Source organism: Nuphar pumila, chromosome 2 (assembly GCF_984573655.1).
Source record: "Nuphar pumila chromosome 2, dmNupPumi1.hap1.1, whole genome shotgun sequence".
NCBI classification, from domain to species: domain Eukaryota; kingdom Viridiplantae; phylum Streptophyta; class Magnoliopsida; order Nymphaeales; family Nymphaeaceae; genus Nuphar; species Nuphar pumila.
In genome coordinates, this window is record NC_143250.1 from 91,383,343 (window position 1) to 91,403,418 (window position 20,076).

Below are 20,076 nucleotides of genomic sequence, written 5' to 3' on the forward strand. Positions count from 1 at the left end.
TCAAGTTTTAAAGATATTGGGTAAAAAAAATTGTTAAAAGGCTTCAAAACCCTCAAAAAATAAAAACTTATTTTTTGATATTAGGAAGCGAGTGGGAAGCAAGCAGGAAAAGAATGGGAAGAGAGCGAGAAGTGAATGTGAGGTGAGTAGAAAGTGAGTGGGAAGCGCACTTCCTAATTAAAATTGGTGCTTCCCCGCACATTTCGGAAGCATCACGTTTCGCACTTTCAAAGCACATTTTGGGGAAGCGCACTTCTCCATGCCTATGGTACTCCAAACACGTTTTGGGTTTTGAATTTGTGGCATCCTGTCAAGCTTCATATTCTCAGGCACCAATCTTAACTGGCCATGGTACTCCAAACTATTTGAGGCAGTGGCTATATAATGAAATGGTGGTCTTCTACAAAAGCATTTGAATCTCTCAAAAGAGTGTCTATTAGAGACACTTCAAACAAAACCCATAAAAGGGTATAAATGGAAGAACACAAATAAAATAATAAAATCTTTATTTATGACAAAAATGCTTAAGAATCATTGTTACATACATTGAAGGGGTTCACCCCTATTTATAAAAAAAAAGGGAATAAGGAGAGCTCACTTTGAGCTCTCCGAAAAAGAGTCGTTGGACAACTCTTATTATAGCCGTTGGACTAGAGTCCAATGGCTAAATCCCAGTCAAGTTCCAATTAGGAACTTGACTAGAAAATAAATCTAGTTTAAACTAAACTAGATATTAAAAGAAGAATAAAGAAAATAAAAAATAATAAAATATATATATTATAATATTATATATATATGTTACACTATACATTTTAATATTCCCTCTCAAACTTACGATACAATGAGCGAAACTTTGTCTAAAAGGAAGTGAAATCTGAGAGCAGCGAGAAGCTTAGTGAAGAAGTCTGCTAATTGATACTCTATATAACATATGGCAGATCAATGGTTTCATGTAAGTATTTCTCTCTAACATAGTGACAGTCTATCTCAATGTGTTTGGTGCGCTCATGAAATATCTGGTTGTTTGCAATGTAAATTGAACTTTTGTTGTCATAGCACATTTTTGAAGCTTGCATCGCTTCAACTCCCATATCTGCTAGCAATCGTCTGAGCCAAACAACTTCCATAGTGGTGGTTGTCATGACTCTTTATAAAGCTTCGATGGAGGAAAGAGAGACCTTCTACTGCTTTTTGCACCTCCACGAAATTAAGGATTCACCTACGAACACACAAAAACCAATGGTTGAGTGCCTATTATTGGGATCACCTCCTCAGTTAGCATCAGTATATGCAATTAAATTTAATGACGATAAAGCAGACAAGAAGAGTCCTCGTGAAAGAGAGGACTTCAAGTATCTAATAATATGCAACACTGCTCCCATATGCACATAGGTGTGAGCATGCTGAAACTAACTAGCTGAATGAATAGCACGTGCTATATCTGGCCTAATAATAGAAAGATAAGAAAGTGCTCTAATAAGCTATTTGTAAGAAGTAGGGTCATCAAAAAATTCTCCATCATCACTTCTCATTTTAACGTTGACAACTTCTGGAGTACTCACTTTCTTATTATCTGTAATTTCAGACCTGAAAACAATATCAAAAGCAAATTTAGATTGAGATATCAAATACCCACGAGGGGAATAAGCAACTTCAATACCTAAAAATATCTTAATAATCCTAAGTCAGTCATTTCAAAATAAGTTTTAAGAAGAGTTTTGATATTTGCAACTCCCTGTTTGTCGCCTCCGATGATGATCATATCATCCACATAGAGAAGGAGAATAATGATAACTGCATCAGATTTCTTAATAAACAAAGCAGTGTCAGAAAAAAAAAATTGAAAACCAATATCAAGCATAACATGACTAAATCTGTCATATCAGGCTTTTGGTGCCTGTTTAAGACTATAAAGAGCTTTTTCTAGACGAAGAGCTTTACTCTTAGGGATTCTAATACCAGGCAGGGCTTCCAATGTATATTTTTTCAATTAGATTCTCATTTAAAAAAGCATTTTTGACATCCATTTGAAATATAGGTCATTTTCTAATAGAGGCCAAAGCTATTAAAGTTCTTATAGTGGTCATACGAGTCACAGAAGCAAAGGTTTTTCATAATTGATACCATACTCTTGGACATACTCTTTTGACACTAAAACTGCTTTATACCTTTTCAGAGTTCCATCACTTTTGGTTTTGACTTTGTAAACACATCGACAGCCTATAGGTTTCTTACTTAAAGAGACATCTTGAATAGTCCAAGTGTTAGCCTTTTCTAATGCATCCAGTTCAATTCTCATAGCTTCTATCCATTCTACATGATTTTTGGCTTAAGAATAGGATAATGGTTCAACATATAATTGTATTAATACAATTATTGCCCTATATGTGGGTGAAAATGATTCGTAAGACACAAATTTACTAGGAGATCTAGAAATTCTAGATGTTCTTCTGGGTGAAACTTCAGAATATTTTTCTAACGGACATGGGAGATTTTGCTCTCTACGTCTTAATATTGTAGACTAACATCGCTATGGGTTTGCTCTCCATTATCAACATTTTGTTCAATATCAATAGGACTTTGATCATTGTCAAAGTCACATTCAAGATCTCATTCATTGGATTTTGAAGTTAAATCAAGTAAAAAAGAATAGTCAGTGACATCCTTAGATTTTTCGAATTCAAATAAGTTTTCTTTTTCTAAAAAAGATATATTTCTTGATACATACAATTTTTTATTTTGAAAATCAAAACACCTATAGCCTTTTTTATTATTGACATATCTTTAAAAGGTACATGGGATTGCACGAGGAGTTTGTCATTTTTGTTGGTGAAAACAAAACATTTGCATCCAAAGACTCAGTCTAGAATAATCAGGAGATAAGTTGACAAGTTTTTCAATTGGAGTTATATTCTTTAACAAGGAAGATGGCATTCGATTAATGAGATAAGTAGCAATTAGGGCAGCATCAGGCCATAGTTTCCATAATGTGTCGATGTTTACGTTCGGCTAGGCTATTCTGTTGTGGAGTGTATGGACACGATCTTTGATGTGTAATGCCATGTAAATTGATATAGTCTCTGAATTCTTTGGATATAAACTCTTCCCCTGAATCAGTGCAAAAAATGAAATTATCATTTTAAAATTTATTTTTAACCATTTTATGAAATATTTGAAAGTGAGCAAAAACTTCGGATTTATGTTTAAGAAAATAAATCCAAGTATGTCTAGAAAAGTCATCAACAAACATGACATAATATGCATAACCTCTTTTAGAAATGACTGGTGCAGGTTCCCAAACATCCAAATGTATTAACTCAAGTGGTCTAGAAGAAATAAAAGTTCTACTATGAAACGGTAATATTTTTATTTTGCCAATAATGCAGTCTTTACAAGAAAAACTTTCAGAATTATAAAAGTTTCTCAAACTTGAAAAATGTTGAATTTTAGACATGTATAGTCAGATATTTGAGAAACATATAAAAGATTCAGATTTAGTTTAGGAATATATCTAACTTCTAAGATAACAAAAAATTTGGATTTTTGAAAATTTTCAAAACATCCTACTCATTTTATTTCAAGAGATGTACCATCAGCTGTAAAAACCTTTGACACACTTGAGTTATTTTTAAGACATTCGGATAAGCTATTGACATTCGGGGTCATGTGAAAAGAAGCACCAGAGTCTAAAAGCCAAGGAAAGTTACCTAGATCAGAAAAAGATGCAAGAGTTGCTCCAATTGAAGCTTGAGGAGGATGCCCCTTTGAGAAGAGGTTGAAGGATTTTCATCAATTGAGCCATAGATACAGATGCATCTTGATCTTTTGGTTCAGATTTAACGAATGCAACTATTTTTCTTCTACATTGAGGCCTATAGTGCCCTGGTTCATGACAATGGTGACAAATGACTTTTCTTTCGTCAAAGTCGCCATTCTGTCTACCAAAATGAGGCGGCTTGTAAGTGCATGTATGATTTTTCGGTCTAGACAAAGCTATAACAGAGTCATCATCAACTTTTAGAGTATTTTTTCTAAGCCTATTTTCCTCCATAGTGAGTTCTTCGATAGTATCAACAATAGAAGAAACTTTTCCATGATGTAAAAGGGCTGATTTGGTGGATTCAAACTTCGGCCTCAAACCATTCACGAATTGATAGAAATGTTTCATATCGAGTTGCTTTTGACGAAGATCGATATCTTCGGCACAATGTCATTTGGGCTCAAGAATAGCCAATTCTTCCTTAAGTTCGGACAAATCATTGTAATATTCTCGAATAGTTTTATCTTTTTGAGTCATTGTCCGAACTTTGTCTTGTAAATTGCACACGTGCAATATCTTTAAGAGAATACATATTTTAAGGTATTCCCAAGCCTTATCGACATTCTCAAACTTGGCAAGATTAGAGCATTTTTTAATGTCTATGCTATTAATTAGCCATGACATAATTTTTGCATGCCCTATCCTCCACTCTTTCCATTTCTTTCATAAGTAGCCAAAGCCTTACTCTTCTCTCCTTCCGTTAGAGAAACTTTTTTCTCGACCTTCATTTTAGTGAGAACTAGTTTAGGTTTCGAATCAGAACCATCCACTATACTCCATAACCCTTTAACCCAAATGTGGTGTTTCATAATCGAAACCCACATTACATAATTTGTATCATTTAGTTTCATAAGTATGATGGTGATCTTATCATTGTCATACATCTTTTACAAAGGTAAAAGAAGACAGAGGGAAGAAACAACACAACTTTTTATAGCAAAAATTTCTTCAATTGCCTCATTTCTTCAAAAGAATCATCTTGAGTCACAAACAAGATGATAAAACACCTTTTGCAAGAGACACAAAAAACGAGGCAAAAGTTCTTCAAGATCTAAGATCTCCACGGCTCTAATACCATGTAATGAAATGGTGGTCTTCCACAAAAGCACTTGAATCTCTCAAAAGAGTGTCTATTAGAGACACTTCAAACAAAACCCATAAAAAGGTATAAATGAAAGAACACAAATGAAATAATAAAATCTTTATTTATGACAAAAATGCTTAAGAAGCATTGTTACATACATTGAAGGGGTTCACCCCTATTTATACAAAAAAGTGAAAATGAGGAGAGCTCACTTTGAGCTCTCCCAAAAAGAGTCGTTGGACTCTAGTCCAACGGCTCTTATTATAGCCGTTGGACTAGAGTCCAACGGCTAAATCCCAGTCAAGTTCCAATTATGAACTTGACTAGAAAATAAATCTAGTTCAAACTGAACTAGATATTAAAAGAAGAATAAAGAAAATAATAAATAATATATATATATTTATGTATATGTTACAATGTACATTTTAACAGGCTACATGTTAAACCTGAACATGAGATGTCACATAACCCATACAGCCAACAGTAAGTCTGATACCAATTGGATTTTGTATTCTCCTTAGACAGTTAGCCTCCAATTCCATGTTTGTTCTAGTCAAGTTCAGAATGAAAAATTATTCTTCTGATTACACAGCCAAGTATCATATCTTAAGAAAAAATTAGAACTGCAAATGGTTCCATATAAGAAAGAATGAGAAATTGTTCCCACTCCAAATGTAAAACAGAATTGACCACTAAACCAGTCATATAACAGTCAAAAACTCACATACATAAATACAGTTATATTAATCCACCTACCTGATAACAGTCAAAAACTTGCATACATAAATACAGTTACATTAAATCCACCTACTTGATAATCAGTCAGTGCTCCATAAGAAGAATTACGTGAATCACCCCATCGCCCATGTGGATATTGATCCCATCCAACAGTTCGGGATATATAGCTCCTCGGACGATTTGCCCTGGCATAATAAATGCATGAAACTTCAGTTTCATTAAACAAAAATCTATCATAAAAGATCTCAGAGCAATCCAATATAACTTCAATCGATATGGTCTGTAAATAACAAAGATACCAGAAAATAGGCCGGACATCCTCTTTGGAGCGAAATACATTAGTCGGAGGCCTCCATGGTAAGGATCTTTGAATCTTTGTATCATCCATTAAACCAAGATTCTGGAGAGCACGTGTTGATCTCATGAGATGGAGGCAGAACCAAAAAGACACTAACTGCTAAAAATTAATGAACTCAATAAACAGTCACCATCAATATGGCCAGAGCTGATTTCTCCATGTTTAGTGTATACAGATGAAGTGTCTTGATACCATGAGCCAAAATTTTCCTGCACATTTCAGTTCCAAGGTGTATACCATAGGCCTTGACTGCTTCCTCGTTGTCTTTAATTGGCTCCAGGGCAGCCTTTATCTCATCCGGTATCTATACATGACATTGGATGCATGGATGTGTCAATTTAGAAACAAAAATGAAAGGGAGATGAAAAACATTGAACCTCAAGTATATAAATTTTTGTTAGCAGACAGTTTTTTACAATGTTCAGTGAAATCAATTGGAACAAGGATCATAGAGAAGGGATCCCCGAAGCAATCAATTTGGATATGCTTCAATTTATGTGAAACAGGAGTGGTGTCCCCATCATTTCCAACCATATCTCCAAAGGGCTGACCTTAGAAGCATTCATATTAGGAATGATGGAGTGGAGGATCAAAACCTCATTCTATTTTATCGAGAGAGCAAAAAGTATACGCACAATAAATTCAACCCTCTATGAGATTACACAGACAAGAATGAAATGACAAAAGTACCCCTAATATGTACATTCAATGACTAAAAGAACTAAACTATGTATATTTACAAAATAATACATGACAAAGATAACAAATACCAAATGTGTCCCTAGAGTCCTAGACCTAGCCAACCTGCTATTTTCACACCATCTAACTAGAAAGCATGGCTAATGGGATGCTAGATTATTCAAATCGTTTGATGGTTGTAGGGTCAGAAAATTGTACTCAATGGCATTAAATGGAAATCGCCACTGGGGTGCAAAGTAATCAGAGTTCTGGCACAGTCTAAACCAGATTCCACCGATACTATCAGCTCCAATAGTACTTGGATCTGGGTCAGATTCAGAACAAATATGGCATGATCTATTCAGATACAGGCCAGAATTAGATGTAACTGATATGAAAACCAATAGATTTTACTATATTCAGTGGATCCAGTACTTCCTGGACTTAGATCATAACAAAATCCAGGACTTCACTGTGAGATTAGAGTCAAATGTGGATAGGAAACTAGAGCTCTCTCTAAAAGTTAGGTGCAGTAACCCATATCCAACCTATTTGTGTTCTTAATCTCAAAAATGTTATTTGACCACCATATAGTCAGATGGCATAGATGACCGATGATGATGATGATGAGAGACCTAGGATGGTGGTGAACTGAAAAAAGAGAAATGTGATGATGGTGAAAATAAACAGATAAAGAAAATGACGGATGGTGAAAGAAAAGATTATGATGTGAAAAAGATAGACAAAATGGAAGAAGATTCTGAAAGAGTGAAGAAGAATATGAACATTAGGAATGATATTGATGATAAATATGAACAATAAGATTATTACATTGATGATGAAGGGGAAGATGTGACCATATATAAATATATATATATATATATGTGTGTGTGTGTGTGTGTGTGTGTGTAGTCATTGATATTTTGAAAATATCGTGATATTATCCCTACTTCAAGGTCACCTAATATTTCCCCAAGAACATAAAAATCGCGATATTATAGCGATATTTTCCCAAGATGGTCTCAAGTGTAATACCTGAAAATTTCAATAATTAATAAATTTTGAAAAAATTTCAAGTTTTTTATTCTGATCTATTCTGGATATAAGTTATAGTCTAAAAACCTAGATTTTTTAGGTAACTATTGATTGAAATAAAGACTTGAACTTATATTTGAAATCTTAATGAAATATGGTAGAGAATTGTTCAAAATTTGGAATTCAGAGATATTTTCGTAATTAATTAAATTGTCAAGGGTAGAATGGTAATTTGCCAATCTAGTAGCATTCTTCAATAAAATCCTCAACTATATAGGGGTAAAAAGGTAATTTTTTGGGGGGAAATATTTCTAGGTAGGGGTGGCAAAACCTGACACAACCCGCCTCTTAGGCGGGTTCAGGTTGGGCAAAAATGAACCCGTTTAATAAACGGGTCGACCCGCCTAACCCGTTTATTAAATGGGTCGGGTTCGTATTAGGGGTATGCCAACCCGCCAACCCGGATGACCCGTTTAATAAACGGGTTAGGCGGGCAGGTCAACCCGCCAACCTGACCCGCTAACCTGCCAACCCGTTTACCCGACCCAACCAGTTTATTAAGCGGGTTGGCAGGTCGTGTCGGATTGCCCGTTTAATAAACGGGTCGGGTTCGTGTTTGCCACAGCCGACCCGTTTAATAAACGGGTCGGGTTCGGGTTGAGGTATGCTGACCCGCCAACCCGACCCGATTGCCAGCCCTATTTATAGGGAATTAATAAATTTGTTAGGGGTAAAATGGTAATTTGCCACCCCCCCATGGAAAGTCTAGCAATTTTTTGAACTATACAAGGGTAGAAAAGTAACTTTCAGATTCCCATATGGCATTTTTGAAAGATGGGATTTGATCAGGGGTAGACTAGGTATAAAAAAATAGAAAATATAATATAATATATTATAAAATTAATATTTTATTCAGAGTCCATGGTTTGGGAAAAAACACATGCCCGAAACCATAGGCAGTCATGGTTTTTGAAAACCATGGGTGACATGTGTCACCTCACAATGAGGAAGTGAAACTAAGCCTATTCCATCTTCTAACAAATGTCAGAAAAAGATTAAATTTATTAAAAAAAAGTGACAAGTGTCAAAGGAAAATAATTTTTTATTTAAAAAGGTGACAAGTGTCACCTGAAGTGGGGCCCACATGAGGGGGCATCACCTCCTCTCTCCCCTATAAATACCCTCTCTCTCTCTCCCATGTTCTGAACCTAGTTTTTCTCTTTAAGCTCTCTTTCCTATTTCTCTCTCTAGCCCTAAGCTCTCTCTCTCTAAAATTCAAGCCCAAACCTCCATCAAAACTGAAATTTTTCTGACAAACCCCTTCTAGCTCTTCCCTCTCTTCCTAGGTGAGATCTGTTTCTTTATAGAAGCTCTGACGAGTTAGAATCAACCGCGAAAGTGTTGTCTGCAGGAATTCTGCTAAACTTAGCAAAAAAATCAAATTTGGATCGTGGAAGCGCTGCCCAAATTTTCTAAATCAGGTTAGTACCCGAATCCATCTTTTTGATTCAAATTTATAATTGTAGGACCTCATATTCTCCTTCTGAAATCCTAAGTCTGCTTTTTGGATTTAAATTTTGGCAATTTTGCCAAAATTTAATCCAACCCCGCCTATACGCAAGGGAGGTTCTGTTAAAAATTTTGTAAATATTTTTAAGTATTCAGAACTACTATAGCAGTAGTTCTGGTAAAAATTTTCTGAAAGTTTTTAAGAAATAAAGTTATTATAGCAGAAGTTCTGGCAAAATTCTTCTATAAAATTTAAAAAAAATAGAATTAGTATAGCAATAGTTCTGGCCAAAATTTTTTAAATAATTTTTGAATTTTTGAATTATTATAATCAAAATTCTATCAAAAACCTTTTTGATATTTCAGAAATTTTGAAATAATTTAATAGGAAGTATGGCAAAAAAATTCTAAATATTTTTGAAAATTTTGATTTTTATAAAGGAGACTCTTTCAAAAAATTTAAAAATCCTTTTTAGATATTAGAGACAAATATTTTGAAAAACCTTTATAAAAATATTTGTGACATAAAGTCATGTTCAAATTTTTACAACTTGAATTCGAGTTCGAACCCTTTTTCGAAAAATTGAGTTATCACAGAGGAAACTCGCTAAAAAAATTTAAAGATTATTTTTAAATAGTTTTCAAATTTTCAATGATTTTATAAAAAGAATTTTCTTTAATTTTATAGGGTAGATACTGCCTAAAATCCAATAGAATAATATATAATCTAATATAATAAAATTCTTGTCAGAATAAATCGGAAGCACAAGTGAATTATTCCATCCCAATTTTCTTCGAAAGTAATGTAAGGTATTCTAATGCATGCATTATTATTTAAAATTTTATTTATGATCATATGCATATTTTAACATTTGCATGAATAAATACCTGTTTAGAATGACAAGATTTTGAATTTTATATGTTTGAATTAAAATCCTCCAAAATTCTTATATAAAGTGTTGTAGTCAGGCAATAATCAAGGCCTAGGCGATTTTCAATTTTTGATAAAAAGAGTAATTATAGTGTAGCATGTTATATTCTTAAAAGATTGTATTGTGCGGGCTTTCTAACCCAAAAGGTGCAATAAGGTGCTCATTTGCTGCATGAGTCATGTCTACACACAAACTTAAATAGTTCCGCCTTCACAGGCGAGTGCTCGTTTTTACAGAGTAACACTGAATGGGATGAGTACATATGACTCTAGTGTTTACTCTAAATGAGAATTTGGGCTATTGAGCATAGTTTTGAAAATATTAAGTCCTATAAAAGAACTCTTCGATCTCATTCAGGATTAGCCTGCCTTGGAAGGGATAGTGGTACAGCCAGGAGTGACATTGTTATGATGATTTTTGTAAGCGATAGATTCTTCGGGGCTTCCTGTCACTCGGGTTGAGGAGGCCGAGGCTATTGACAAGTCCTACGTGATAAGCCTCAGACAGACACAGTCAGTAAATGTATCTGGTTTTCCTTTTTATAGCCATTGCAAGACTCTTCCTGATCATTGACCGCTTGCTTTGGGAGTCTAGTTCAGTCAGGTATCCGGATAATCCACATTAGAATAATATACCCCGGAATGGTTCATCCGAAATCGATTGTCGTCCCCTACCATACTAGGGTGCGATGGTAAATATCGAAACAAAGACCTTCTCTTTCACAGAAATTGCTATGAAAATATGTCCTGATAATATCACACATAATCATGTTTTAAATTATATAATTATTCATTGAAACTTGCATTTTTATTTGAATTATTGGAATCATGCTTAATATTTGAATTGTCTGATTTTGATTAATAGCTTACCTGGTTGTCATAAGTCTGACCCCATTTTATGGGGATTACAGGTTCAAATATGAAGTAGATTACAAAGCATTGGATGTTGGACAGGAGCGGCATCAAAGAACTCAGATTCTCGAGATCTCAAGATTAACTTAGGATTTATTTGTCTAGACCTTGTGTAAAAATTGTGTATATAATGCTTATTTAAATTTAATTATGTCTTTATTTATATCGTGGTTTGTGAAATGTAACCCGCCCAAGGTTTAAAACCGAAAACTAAAAATCGTTTCCATTGTTTATTTTAAAGGAAAAAGAAAAAAATTTATCTTTACGCATTTTTAAAGGTTTTTAAAATCTCAGAGCGTTACATCAAGACTTTTAAAAACATCTTTTTTATATATTTTAAGTATCTTTTCTTGTTTCTTTTATATTTTAAAAATATTTCTAATTGTTTCTTTATATTTTTGCAAGAAAAATTCTATAAAACCTATTATGTCTTGTTTTTATTATTCTTTGCAAAATATTGCGTTATTATTCCTACTTCAAGGTCAGCCAATATTTTCTTGAGAACATAAAAATCATGATATTATAGCGATATTTTCTCAAGATAGTCTCAAGATTTTTAAAAACATCTTTTTTATATATTTTAAGTAGCTTTTTATTTTTCTTTTATATTTTAAAAACTTTTCTAATTATTTATTTATATTTTTGCAAGAAAATACTATAAAACCTATTATGTATTTTTTTTATTATTCTTTGCATTTTTTCAAATTTTAAAACTTATGATATTTTTCAAGAAAACAACTTTTTGAAAAAAAATCGAGAAATTGCCGAGAACAATTATATATATATATAGAGAGAGAGAGAGAGAGAAAGAAGGATAAACTGATAAAGTTTGCTTTAGTCGATTGTAAATATAATTGACTTAGAAAACATTGTTTTCTTTTTTGCCACATATAACACTAGAGATGTGATCTACATGTTTTATTTAGTGGGAACCGGCTTTTGGATTGTTGAATCCAACTTGTATAAAGGTTTTTCAGATGATCCAAAAATCAATGGCTATGAATGCATCAATTTTTTTCCAACTCATAAAAGCATGTTTTTTCGTTGAAAAAACATGGTCCAAGGGTTGATTCCTACTAAATCTAGCATGTTGAACACATGTATTAGATTTAGTTAACACAACTCACATCATGAGATTCCAACACAATTGTAGGTACAATTGATTGTAGAATATATATATATATATATATATATATATATATATATATATATATATATATTATTTATTTGTGTGTGTAGTCTGAATTTTAGGTCCTTTGCATATGTAGTCTTTCCTTTCTTTTCTTATGTATTTTTTCTTTCTTCTTTCTTTTTTGCATTTTTTTCTAATTTTTTGTATTTTATATGCCCATTAAGGGCATTTTGGTAGTTAGGTCTCCTAACAGTTAGGAGAGCCTAACAGCTAGCTCAAGTAGCCATTAGACTCCTCTAAGGGCTAGGAACCTCCCACCGATATTGCCGATATTTTAAAAGTATTGCCAATATTATCAGTATTTCAAGGTCAGCTGATATTTTCACGAGATTTTCAAAATATAGCCACAACCTAAAATGTCACGATATTATCAGAAGATTTTCCCCAGATAATCCTGAGATTTTCATAAAACATCTTTTTTTTATATTTTAAGTATCATTTTTGTTTCTTTTATATTTTAAAACCTTTTCTAATTGTTTCTTTATATTTTTGCAAGAAAAATACTATAAAACCTATTATTTTTTAAATTCTTTTATTATTCATAGCTTCCAATATTTTCTTGAGGAAAATCATTTTTTGTAAATATCTCCAAGAGATTACCTTTGAGGATACATGTGACTATGGTGTATACCACTATCACCGATATCAGTGATATTTTGAAAATATCATGATATTATCGGCAATTTCAAGGTTGTCGATAATATCAAGAATATATCACGATATTTTCAAAATATCAACAAATAAAAAATATTGCAATATTTTTGAGAATTTTTTATTTTAAGTTTGCATTTCCTGTTTTTTGTTTTTTTTTATATTTTGAAAACTTTAAAACATGTTTCTTTATATTTTTTAAAGAAAAATAATACAAAACTTATTATTTTTTTAGGTTTTTTGTTGTTATTTATATTTTTCAATTTTTTAAACTCCCGAGATTTATCAACTTTTGAAAATCTCTCCGAGAAATACCCTCGCCGAGAAATTACCTTTAACAATACAGATGACTATGGTGTATGCATATGGGGCTAAGCCTCTTATTTGTTTAATGCGTATTTTAACTTGTGAGGGTGTGCTATTGTGCCTCAGTAGTATTTTTATGCCCTTAGTGGCTTTCATTGTGAGATTGTTGTGCTTTTGAAACAATCTTGTATTTCAAGGATTGTTTCATTACAAGATGATGATAACATGATGGTGAAGGTAAAGGAGAGGAGGACAAAATAGTAATTGCCATAATTTCTGACGTGTTTGATAAGAAAAAGGATAAATTTCCACCAAGATGTCATTGAGATATCATTTCATGCAAAAATTTACCCCCATGATATCTCCTTCTACATGCTTTTGATGGCAAAGCAGTCAAAGATAGCGTGTTCAGTGTGCCTTATACATGTCCACATGACATAGGTACATAATGGCTTTGTAAATAACACTAGTTCGATCTCCAGAAAACATAATCCAAACAAGACCCTATTAGTCATTCCTTAGGGCCCTTTTAGGTATATTTAGTTTCCATATTTTTCTTTTAAGTATTAATTTCCTGCTTTCAATTTAAACAGATCGTGCAAATACTTTTCTTCATCTATCTATCCATCGCTCTTCAACAAACTGCTATTTTATCCTTAATGCACATCATATGGCCAAGACACTTCGCAAAGTAGATATTATTCATGCTTTCCTATGCAATCTAATGTAGAGTTTGCCTGCCTTGGAACTCTCTAAATCTATGTGGATCAGTGTGTGTTGTATTTCTTATAATACATGCTTTTTTCTCCTTTAATGCCACATTTTCACACATATAAGTTCCTTGAACTTGGATTCTAAACGACTTATAACTGCGTATTCAATATTTTTGAAGGATAACTGCTTATTTAATATAATAAATCATTTTTGGCCAAAGTTCTATATATCTCATTTTAACTCCTAATGTTGTAAAGACTGAATCGATGTGAATCATAAGGGCCATACCAAGGTTGCCAAACTAGGAAAGCGGAAGCAGGAAACGATACGGGAAGCGGAAGCAAGAAGCGAAGCATTTTAAAATTTATAGGAAGCGGGAAGTGAAGTATCAATTTCAAATGCAAAATATTAAAAAAAATGAAGCAATATGGTAATTGAATAGGAATCGAACAAGACACAAATAAAAACTAAAATAAAATTGATCATTCTTATATTTTGTGATTTTTCAGTAAAAGAGTTAATTTTTTGTTAAAATCTAACAAAGATGGTTACTAATTTAAAGAAAGTACATGAAAAGTAAGTGAAAGCATGAGAAAGGCATATAGGAAGCATAGACCATGTATCTGAGAAGCATAGAAGAAGCGTGGGGGAATCGAGATTCCCATGAAGTTTCGGAAGCGAGGAGTATTGTGCTTCCGAAGCGAGTTTCTGGGAAGCGAGCTTCCCACCTACCTAAGAAGCTTCCGGTAACTCTGGGCCATACTATAAGAACCCTAAAGATCATAATCCATTCAAAATAAAAATAGGGAAAATTTTTAAAATCACACCTAAATTTTGGGCAATAATAAAAGAGACACCTAAGTTTTCGATATTGTTAAAAGCACACCTAATCTTTTTCATGGTTAATGAAAAACAGCCCAGGTTTACTTCTGTTAGAGTTGTTCAATATGTGTTATAATTACCAAAAGTTAGGTGTGTTTTTATTATTGCCAAATTTTAGGTTTTTTTCAATTATTGTTTTGACAGTAAATCAGTAACTTTGTCCTATTAACTCAACTTAGGTTAATGATAACCCAGGTTAAATTGATGAAAGTGTGTTTTTGATTAACGGAACAAAAATTTAGGTGTGTTTTTTATTATTTCCAAAACGTTAGGTGTGTTTTCCTAAAAATATTTTACCAGAAAAAAAAAACATAAGCACAATAAAAAAACTAGAATTTTAAAGTAGTTAATTATGGAAATGATGAAAAATGATAAATTTAAGACAGAGATAAAGATAATCATAAGTTATAAACATAATGCGATATATTATTCATCCAAAAATTTTAGATGAGGAATGACTGTCAAGATTTCAAGAGTAGCAAGATAATTACAGCTTATACCAAGGAAAAAATTGTCAATCTCTCCCAAGATAAATGTGCTTTCTTCTTTTCAAGAAGTTAACAAATTTGCATGACCAAAGGGAATAAAATGTTTTGTTTGAGGGAAGTATTTTAAGAAATTGAACTTTGACACTTGACTCTGTCGAGGAGTTAAGACGCATTTGGTTTAACATTGGTATCTTTTTCAGTCAATCAATGACTGAAAAAACCATATAATACTACCATATTATTATTTTTTAAAAAATAAACAATTATTTTTTAAAGTTGTTATATTATATGATACTACTATCAAATTTTTTAACTAAGTTCTTTTATTTTGAAAAACATAAAGCACGTGTTCATATAATACTCATGGGACCTAAAATAATTTAATTACTTTACATTGGTATCATTTTGTTTTAACTTTGACGCTTGACTTAGGTTCGCTCCTGTAAACCACGAATGTTTTTTGCACCATCTTTTAGCTATTACAAATGAAGATGAAGATCAACAGAAAAAATAACAAAAACATGTTGGTCAGAAATACAAAATACGACCTTCACCACACCTAAACTCTTCTTAACAGAGAAGGCCTACAGATGCTATGAATTTCAGATACCCTATATTTTATATGCTGAAAAGGAAGATAAAGATGAAAGTAAACTCATTATCTTTAACGCCAATAACTGAATTGTGGCATAAACATTCCAGAACAAATTGGAAAAACAATGCTTGACCATCTTTAATATCAACAACTGAATTCTTCCAAACAAAAAAAAAACTGAAGAAATTTTCTAATTGAGCATACCTTGGTTTTGCAAAATCCAGTCATGCGAAAGAATCCTTTGTAATTATTTATAGGCATGATACCCGGTACAATTGGGCAAGCTATACCAATTTGTCGACAGTCATTCACGAACTTCAAGAAGATGTCGGTATCATAAAAAAGTTGGGTAATAATCAGATCACTGCCAGCATCAACCTATAAAAAGATATTTTATTAGATCAGCTCAACATAAGAATAAACAGACAAGCAGCATCATCATCATGCAACTTAAACCCATAGAAGCCTCACACGGCAATCATGAAAGATTATGCAAAACAAAAGAACTGTGTTGTTTCTATAGCTTGTGAAAGACATGGTTGAAACTATAATCAATGAAAAAAACTGAGGGCTGTTTGAGAATTCGACATCAGAAGGAAACAGAGGAATCAGAATGGTTGCCCGAATCAAGGATTCCTAAAATCATTTTTGTCGTTTGCATAAAAGAATTGAAGAAAATGAAAAAATAGGCACAAAATCTGCCCACACAAATTCTTTCATTTCCACTGTTTTGGATTTCTCCAAAAGGAAGAAATAATTGTCATTCTCTGACCAAAAATTTGATCCAGTTATTTTGAAAAGATTTTAATCTACCCTTGTTAATTCTCCATCGGCCATTATTCTTCCAAACAAGATATAGAATTGAAAAGAACATGTAAGCGATTTTTTTTTGGAAGATCACAAAGTGCTCTCATACAACATGTAAGCGAGTTTTTTTTTTATAAAGAGGAGCCTCTTGATAGTCTAACACCTTATCGATAACTTATTGGAGTCCTTTCTTATTTGTCAATTACTAAACCTGATATAAAACAGCTAGTCAGTTTCAGGACGTTCCTACATATGTTCACATGGGAACTGTTTTGTGTATCATTAGATATCTTAAAAACTCTATTTCTAGATATTTGTTTATGCTTTCTTCATCTATACTAGACTTACTTGCATATACTCATGCAAATTGGAGAAGTGATCCTAATAATAGGCATTCAACCACATGGGTTTCTGTGTTTTTCTAGGTGAATTTTTAATATTGTGGCGGTGCAAAAAGCAACAGGTCTCTCTTTCTTCGACAGAGGCCAAGTATTGGGTCATGGTCATTACTACAATAAAAAGGTAGTATGACCAAGAAGATTACTTGCTGATATGGAAATCCAAGTTCAAGGAGCTTCAAAGTGTTAAAAATGTAATATATATATATATTTATTTATTTATTTATTTATTTATTTATTTATATATAAATATATGTAATGTAACTAGGATTTTTTTCTTGTTAGCTTTTTTCTTTTTGGTTGCATTTGAACTAGTCAACATAGGGAACCTTTGGGGTCCCAACGACTCCTTATGGCCCTCTTCTCTTGTGTATATATATGGAGCCAAGCGCCACGTCAAAGATATGCTTCTTGCATGTATTGAGATCAATAAAAATATTTATTTTTTATCTTTTTGTTCGTGTTCCCCTTTGTAGGTATTTGTAAGTGAACATATTTGTGGTTCTTTGTGTGTTCATTGTGATATTTTGGTGAAACTCTTTTGAGTGTCCACTTTTGGTGATTTAGTGAACATCTTCGGAGGAACTCATTTTCTTACATGGTATCAGAGCAGGGTGATCAAGCTGAAATTGTTTTTGGAACATTGAGAAGTGCACCACTCCAAATTTGAAAGTGTTAAGCTTTCTTGCAATTTCTATTCGAAGTGCTCGTGATTGGTGGCATTTGCTTGGTGGTAGAGTGCTCGTGACTTCTATCATTACGCTTGTTCTTTTCTCTCCTCTTTCTCTATTATTTTCTTCTTATTTTTTACCGTTGTAAAAATGGATGACAATGAAAATGTCACCATAAAACCCATTAAACTCAATGATTCAAACTATGTAACATGGGCTTCAATTAGGAATCACCTTATATGGGGAAAAGGGTTGTGGAGATTAGTAGATGAAACCAATCCGAAACCCAAATTAATCATTACCAAAGTAGAAGGTGAGAAAGAAGTACCTCTTACAGAGGTTGAGAAAAATAAGGCAATAACCACTTATCAGAAAAAGTGAAAAGAATGGAGAATGGGACATGCCAAGATTATGTCTTGGCTCATTAGTAGCATCAACATCAAGAAGTGTTCCCGTTTTGCTAAATTCGAATATGCAAACAATGCATGAGATTATCTCTTAAAGATATTGTACACGTGTGCAACTTACAAGATAAGATATGGAATATGGTTCAAGGGGACAAAAGCATTAGACAATACTATAATAGTTTGTTTGAATAATGAGAAAGAGTTGACTCTTCTTGAACCAAAGTGGCATTGTCCGGAAGACATAAAACTCCGTCAAAATCAAATAGATGCAGAACACTTTTACCAATTTATTAATGGATTGAGATTGGAGTTTAAATCCACAAAATCCGCTATTCTTCATCGAGGAAAAGTTTCTTCGATAGAAAACACGATACAAGAATGAAGTATGGAGGAAAATAGACTTAAAAAGAGAATTTCTAAGAGTGATGATGAATCGGTTCTAGCCATATCTGGACCGGAAAACTATGTTCGTACCTACAAACCCCTACACTATGGAAGGCCAAATTATGAGAAGCAAAGCAATGATTATGAAAGAAACAAAATTATTGGTTACTATTGTCATGAACCGAGACATGTAAAAACATATTGTCCTAGATTAAAGAAACCTTACGAGAAGAAACTTGCTTTTGTTGGACCTCCACAGGAGTCAAGTGAACCATCTATTGAAAACATATCCTTAACACAATTGGTGGAGGCTCTTCAACCTCTACTCAAAGGAGCATCTTCATCCACTGGAGCCGCAATCTCTTCTTTTGGCTTCTCTGATCCCGATAAATCTCTTTGGCTTCTTGACACAGGTGCCTTTTTCATATGACACTAAATAGTGATATCTTATCCGAATATCATAACTCAAGTGGGTCAAATGTTTTCACCACCTATAGAACATCTCTTGAGATAAAAGAAATAGGAAATTTTGAAAACATTTCTCAAAACTCAAAAAGATTTTGTATTCCAAAAATTAGATATATTCCTAAACTAAACTTAAATCTTTTATTTGTTTCTCAATTCTCTGACCATGGATATAATGTTTCATTCTCCTCTCATAGTTGTCAAGTGTAGGATCACTAGTCAGCGAAGCTGAGTAGGGAAGGCCATAGAGAAGGAGGCTTGTACTACATGGATTTTTGGGAAATACCCAAGAATATTTTTTGTTGCAATGTTCAGAAATTGGATTAGGATCTAATGACATAAGAGACTTAGCCATCCTAATATATCCAAGATTCGGTTTTTTTCAAAGATGATTTTTTTTTTTAATTTTGAAAATTTTACATGTAAAAATTATATTCTTGGTAAAATGAACAGATTACCATTTCAAGAAAGAACCTTGGTTTCTTCTCAACCACTTAAGTTAATACATTCGGATGTGTGGGGACCTGCACCTTATATATCAAAGGGTGGTTTTATGTATTATGTAATTTTTTTGGATGATTTTACGAGACACACTTAGATTTATTTCTTTAAACATAAGGCTGAAGTTTTCTCACATTTTCAAATATTTCATAATTTAGTCAAAAAAACAAACTCCGCATGTGTATAACTATTTAGTTATACACTGCCGGTCCCAAGCCCGGATAAAGGAAGAGGGTTGCGGTAGGCCAGTGACAGCCAACATAAAAACTTAGTCATACCCTATGAATATGAACCAATATGAGAATTTCGTTGGGGCGTTCCCTACTGAGCGACGCGTTGTACTCTATAGGCCCGAAGGCAGTGATAAATGGGCAAGGGTTGCTAGGTCGTTGCCCAGAAGCGACGCGTCACACCGGTGCCTGGGTGTGGTGTCAAATAGGCAAGGGTTCCCTCACTTTGTTGGACGGGTGGGGGTAAAGAAGTTAGTCCAAGACCATAAAATTAGGTTAGCCACTTGGAACATAGGGTCTTTAACTGGTAAGTTGGTAGA

General features: G+C 33.1%; 1 protein-coding gene across 1 annotated transcript in view; it reads right to left on the reverse strand.

Annotated features, from left to right (window-relative positions):
* The window catches only part of LOC149846077 (putative methylenetetrahydrofolate reductase (NADH)), a 34,573-nt gene that overhangs the window by 4,532 nt on the left and 9,965 nt on the right, over positions 1-20,076 (reverse strand). Inside the window, exons 6-9 of the mRNA XM_089996160.1 lie at positions 16,098-16,271; positions 6,131-6,304; positions 5,942-6,042; positions 5,716-5,827 (exon numbers count right to left, since the gene is read on the reverse strand). Coding sequence (XP_089852286.1) covers positions 5,716-5,827; positions 5,942-6,042; positions 6,131-6,304; positions 16,098-16,271 — 561 coding nt within the window. The remainder of the gene's footprint in view (positions 1-5,715; positions 5,828-5,941; positions 6,043-6,130; positions 6,305-16,097; positions 16,272-20,076) is intronic.